We start from the raw sequence: 6,812 nt of genomic DNA, 5'->3' as shown, positions 1-6,812 counted from the left end.
GGTTATCACTTATTCACAAATCATGGTAAACTTCTAATGTGCCCTGGCGGTCTAGACTTCATGCATCCTTACAAGGAACCTCATGCAAACTTATCTCTTGTGACCCCGGTCATCACAAGGAAGCCCACTCCCACTATCATGGATCCAAACATTAATAATCACAAGAGGCTCCAAAACCATATGCAAATCTAAAAACCATAATCAATGATATGCAACCAATAACTTTCATTCATGAACAAGGACATGCAAATGGCTATAGGAGAATAAAAACCAAAAGAACAACCAAAGAGCCTCTTGGAAACCCAAATACATCAAGGGCCATCAAATCTATCATTAACAATAGATACAATCACAGAAAGGCCTTTCACTTGCTGGCTCAAGAATCTCAAATCCAACACTCTTCTTTCATGGCGCATCAAACATGAAAGAGAGCCTATCTAGTCAACAATCAAAAAATGATTGCAAAACACAAAGAAAAACCATAAGAGGACATCAAAACCAGTCAACCAGATCTGGAAAACATCAATCATGCCCTCATAATGCCTCTGGTACTGACCCAAACCGAGCAATTATAAAAAAGACTGCAAATTTTGACAAAACCCTAAAACTTTACAGAATGACGCATATGTTCAGTGGAATGACGCATTTGCACCCTGAAGTGGCGCATTTGAACCCTGAAGTGGTGCATATGCTCAATCTTGTGGCACATTTGATCATTCTTATGGCACATATGCTCAATTCTGTGGCACATTTGACACAAACAACAAAATTTGCAGAAAATTGCCAAGTACAAAATCCAAAATGCAAAATACACAGGTAGGGCAAAATGATGAAACTAATCACACTAAAAGTGCACTGAAAAGACCTTCAAGAGGATGAAAATGAATACAAATAATAAAAATCAAGGCTTTAAATCTTGCCAAAAACATATCACTGTCATAGGAACAATATATCTTCTAGAAAACTCAAAAAGGGCTATCAATGTTCAGACATCTTGCATTAAGTTTCACCAAAGGCCAGTAACCTCTCATACAAACTCAATACTCCCTTCAACACATCACAAAATAACACATAATGCATTCATGAAGAAAGGAAAAGGTTTTGTGAGTCTCTCACGACAAAATCAACCAAATCTCTCCAAATCTGAGACAAACTCTGCCAAAATCTCTACCAACAAACCAAATCTCCCTTTAATCACCCAAAGGAAAACATTCACAAAAGAAGAGATTCAAATCTTCACATAATAAAAAATTATAAAAAATGCAGAGCCGTGTGTTCATGACAAACCAAACCAGCCAATAGAAATCAAACATTTTTTCCCAACCTATGGTTTAAACTATATATTATATTCTATGCACACAAATATTTCCTATGAACTATAGTCCAAACTATATAATAAATCCTTCCCCAAATAAAACCCACCAACAGTCATTTTATGCAGACACAACGCAAACACAAAAAATAAAATTTATACAAAAGAAGAGAGCTCCAACCTAGGAATAGAAGTTATGGAAGAAATTTGACTAAGAGCTCCAAAACCAAATCCAAAGCCACAAGCTCTAGCAACCCAAAGCCAAAACCAAAATCGGAATCCAAATGTTGCAGAAAACTTCAAGAATGGTAACCCGACAACAAGCCCAAGCTGTCGAATAAAAGAAATTCGAAACCAAAAACCTAGCCAATCAAAATAATCCAAAATATAATATTTTCTACCAACCCCATGTTAGGTTACTTTTATATTTCTTTTTTCAGATCCGGCCAATAAGAATGAAGGGTAGGTGGGAATAACATAGAATCTGTTTATACAACTAAGTGGGAGATATTATAATTTTATTCAAATGTGTTTATACACCCCCACTAATAAATAAAAGTCAAGCTATATAAATAAACATAAGCCATAAATAAATAAATAAATCAAATGGGAAATTTAAAACCAAAAGCTCATAAATGAATTAAAGAGCCAAATAAATATTAAACAACAATAAAGATTAAACAATAAATACCAAATAAATACCAAATAAATATTAAACCATTTTAAAATAAACAATCATTAAATAAATAACTAATTAAACAATAAATCCCAAATGAACGATAAATAAATAAGTAAATAAAATCACACATAATTAAATACTCAAATAAACTATATTGAATCAAGCATTAGATCAATCAAGGACTATATAAAATCACACATCAAATTAATTAAATAAATCAATTAACACATGCATACTCACAACGCCACAACTTACTAAAGACATGGTGAGTTACGCCAAGATGTTGACGACACATGGTGCACAACTTAGACCTAGAGTATGTGTAGGAAACTCATGTCATCTCCGAACCACATAAGCCATTGGAATTAAAGACACACTTAGACCTGTGAAGCTAGGTGGAGTTGATGTCTGGTACCTGCAAACCCTGCAACCATAAAACAACGATACATGTGCATATATCTCACAATAGACAAGTGATAGGGAATCACAACGACACATCCCACTTGCAATGAGTGATGTGACATCGTCCCTCTCACGAAGACAAACATACAGTATCAAACACATCTCATAGACATCTCATCATATGTAACCACAAAATAGGGTTAGTGTAACCATAATCAAAACCATGATAAATCTAATCTATCAATAATCCATCGCATAGTAAGCATATAAAATCCATCGAATCACATGATCCATAATCATAGGGTCATCATCATATAAATCATCTAAATAACATATGTCCAATAATGTCTAATCATCATAATAAGTGACTGAACACATGAGTAATCATCATCCAAATCTTCAAATATAGTCTAGATAAGTCTATCAAGTATGAAATAAAAGTCAATTCTAGTCAAAATAGGTCAAGTCAAGGATGGACACTACAACTCAAGTCACAATTTTCTCTAACAGAAGAAAGCAAAGCCAACATAAGTTCCACTTTGAAGACAATATTCTTGAAGAAGTTACAAAGTATCAATATCTTGGGATTGACATCAACACGAAGCTAATTTGGGAGGACTACAAAAAGAAGAGAACTTTGGGGGGAGGATGTAAATCATTACGTGCTCTTCAAATTATATGTAGAGAGATTGAACTTTGGGATTGGAAAACTACTCGGGTTCTTTTTGGTCTTCCAATGCTCCTAGTAGTGTTACATGGGTGTGAATTGTGGGCTAGTAGCATTTCTAAATCAAAGTGGAAACAAATTGAGAATATTCAAAAGTGCTTTGATCACAAGCAATTTCAAAATTAAAAGTATGGTTTCTTATGATGTTATTCTAAGTGAAGTGGGGTAGTCTCTATTGAAGCAATTGCTATGATGTGTCTCATAAGATATTCAAAAAAAATTGAACAAATAGAAGCAGGTATATGACATAAGGTTGTTTTCAATGACAACTTGAGGAAAAGAAACAAGACTTGGATGAGACAAAACAACAAATGGATGAGTAAATGAATATATACTTGAATGCTTGCCCCATAGACAACAAAGATATAAAGGCTCATATTCCATGGAGAGCTAAAATTCATATCACTCAATTAAGAACTAACTCTCATCAACACCAATGTCAAATAGGGTTGTGGAAAAGATCCAAAGAAGCTTGAAAAGAAAATGTGTTTTCTTTTGCACTTTTGAGACATTCGAATCTAAAAGTCACTTCATTTTAGAGTGCGATGCCTACAAAATCTTGATAATTGATTGTTGATATACCTTTTCAATAAAAGATTGTTTTAAAAAATAGAAAGAGCTCATCACCATCTTCAATTGAAAAAAACTGATGGACTGTACCATAGGTTTTCATATTTAGCCTGGTATACGTTAGAAGATTTTCCTTCCTTTCTAATTAATCTTTTTAACTTGTAGAGGCTCCGAAATTACCCGTAACATTGGCTAATGGTTTATAATGTCACGTGTCTTAGGGAGGGCATTTGTTGGGAGAGAATGAATTCTGATAGGGTCGAAGTGGAAGTGTAGAGAAGCAGGAGGTATGTCCGGCGAGGGGCAGGGGCAGGGGCAGGACTACTGGTGTTATCAATGCGACAGTAGGGTGAGAGCCAGGGATGACACCGCCGATCTTCTTTGCCGTGAATGTGATGGAGGTTTCATTGAGGAAGTCCTCAGCCCAACTCCCAATTTCATGGGCCGCCTTTCTTTTGACTCGGGAGAAGCGATTGTAGAGGAAGCAGAAGAGCAACATCCAGATGATGATCGAGACCAAATATGGCCTAGATTAGGCGGCGATCATGGAAACAGCATCAACCAAATCATGGAATCAATTTCAAGTGCATTCTTGGATAGGGAGGAGGAGGGTCCGCGTCAATCATCAAGAGGGAGGAGGAGGAGGGGCAGAGCAGGGATGGATATGGATGCGGGTGGGTTCAATCCTTTGCTTCACCTCCATAATTTGGTAGGGTTGCGAATGGGAGGTGGTAACGTGGAGATATTTGTAGACAATGGGAGTGGGAGTGGGACGAGCTCAATCGCAGGTGGATTTGGGGACTACTTGGTGGGTCCTGGATTGGATCACCTAATCCAGCAGCTGTCAGAACACGATCCCAACAGGTATGGCGCTCCGCCTGCCTCCAAGACTGCTGTGGAAACAATGCCCACCATTAAAATTAGTGAAACCCATCTTGCTCCTGATTCTGCACACTGTGCTGTGTGTAAGGATGAGTTTGATATGGGTTCCGAGGCGAAACAGATGCCTTGCAATCATATATACCACACTGATTGCATCGTCCCCTGGCTTGCACAACACAATTCGTGTCCTGTTTGTCGGTATGAGATGCCCACAGATGATCCGCACTATAATCAGAATCGGTCTGGGGCACATACCTCTCCCTGGGCAAGAAATTCTGATGGTGGAAATTCGAACTTTTCTCTCTCAGGTGTTCCTGCTGCAATTAGAGATCGCAATCATGCATCTGTTGAACCGAACACAGGCTTTGCAGCCGCTGCTCCCAGTGCCCCCATTCTACGCGAGTCGTCTTCTACAATCTTTCCTCGTATCACTAGTAGAAGTAGGAGGTTCCAGTTTTCTGCTACTGGCCCATCCAGGGCCTTCATCTCAACAACACAGCAGGCGGAGGCTGAAATGGGCTCTGGCCCAACGAACAGTGGGGAGACCGTCTCTAGCAGGCCAAACGATGTCAATTCTGTTCGGGGCAGCAATGTTGGTTCTACAAGGATAGATGATGATGGGGACACTGTGATGTCTGAAGCAAGGCAAGATGCACTAGATTGATGGAGAGTGTCTTAAGAATAAGCTCAACTTTTTTGAAGGTATGACTGCCAGGCCATTTTACAACACTCAGCACATTTGGATTCAGTGACAGTTGGATGACTTTTTGTTGTTCACCTATAAACTGATTTCTGGATGGGACAATTTTATTCTAGTTATTTTATTTCTTTGTTCACTGTGAATAGTCCGCAAGGATGACGACTGCGTTTAAGGTATATGGTGCTGAAAAACAATATTAGTTCCTTTTGTGCTATAATATTCTGCGGCCATTTGTCAAATTGTACAGGTTTCAATATCAATCTATGTTTCTTTTCAAGATTTTTGAAGCATAGGACATTACATATGATAGTAGACCTTAAGAATTTATTGATAGAATATATAGATATGATAAGTAGATATCGAATATGGTAAGTGATAATAATAGAAATGTTTCAATGTCTTTCTTGGTATTCTAATTTGGCTGGATAGTGGTGGTGTTTTACAATAGCCACCACTTTTCCCCAGGCTTGCACAGATAAGTCTAACCATGATGTGTCTTTTAAGTTAATGGAATGAATTTTGATTTCATCAGTTCGCTTAATTGTTTCTGTAATAATTTCCTGGATTGATGATTGCTGGATTCTAAAAAACGTTCTTTATATTATCTGTTAGTCACTCTTTCCTTTTAACTGAGGAAAACAAGTAAAGATTAAACAAACACTTTTTCAATGTGAATTTTGCAAGAGGGATCACAAGGACTTGAGCTGCAGAATCAGAGTCCTTGAAATTGTATGCTTGCTAAAATTTTCTTGATTTTCACGTGAAACATGCTTGAATTTGAATCACAGTTCTATATGAGTCATAAAGTATGCCTATTGCAGAGAAAAGTATCTTGGCAATACTGAGTGCCTTCCAGGGGTATTTTGAATGAAATTCTTTTCTTTGGTTGCAAAATTCTCACAATATGTGGGTGCTGTGTCAATATTTTTTTGGAAAAACTAAGCGATGCACGTAAAACAAATAAACCCCACCTTTCCAATTTATCTAATAATTATCTTGTTTTGCACTGGTTCACTGATCAGAGTTTGCATATTAGACCTAAGTTGCCGGTTTGAGTACAAGAAATTCCCCCCCTTGGGTTTAGTATGGCTGGGTATGGCTGTACGATATATACTATATATATATGTTTTAATTATTATATATATTTGTATTTATATATAAATTTTTATATTTACATATTTTAATATTCTTCTTTTTGTTGATAAACTGTGATCTTGGGGATCATGTCCCCTATACTAAAGGCATAAGAAAACTACATTCATGTGTGTTCCAGTAAGAACGTTTATTATTTCTACTCTCCAGTCCAAAAAGAGAGAAAACAAAAATATTAAACTGTAATATGAGGAAAAGCAAAATGAAAATAAAAAACCACAGACAGCAGTAGCAAATGCTCTGTGCTACCTCAATCTTCACTATCATCTGAACTTTTATCTATCAGAAAGATGCTGCTAGAATCTGTCATAGCAAATGCTCTGTGCTACCTCAATCTTCACTATCATCTGAACTTTTATCTATCAGAAAGATGCTGCTAGAATCTGTC

General features: G+C 36.9%; 1 protein-coding gene across 1 annotated transcript; it reads left to right on the top strand.

Moving 5' to 3' along the window:
• Positions 1-3,814: 3,814 nt before the first annotated feature.
• Positions 3,815-5,549, top strand: LOC131069792 (E3 ubiquitin-protein ligase RING1-like). The gene has a single exon (XM_058005358.2). It carries the CDS (start codon positions 3,980-3,982, stop codon positions 5,234-5,236), a length of 1,257 nt encoding a protein of 418 aa, XP_057861341.1. The 5' UTR covers positions 3,815-3,979; the 3' UTR covers positions 5,237-5,549.
• Positions 5,550-6,812: the final 1,263 nt, after the last annotated feature.

This window comes from Cryptomeria japonica, chromosome 5 (assembly GCF_030272615.1).
Source record: "Cryptomeria japonica chromosome 5, Sugi_1.0, whole genome shotgun sequence".
Lineage (NCBI taxonomy): Eukaryota > Viridiplantae > Streptophyta > Pinopsida > Cupressales > Cupressaceae > Cryptomeria > Cryptomeria japonica.
Note: the sequence above shows the minus strand (reverse complement) of the source record. Positions and strands in the feature narration are given on the sequence as shown.

Bases quoted from the DNA above. Each gene is read 5' to 3' on its own strand.
- LOC131069792 (XM_058005358.2), top strand. From the start codon at position 3,980: ATGTCCGGCGAGGGGCAGGGGCAGGGGCAGGACTACTGGTGTTATCAA.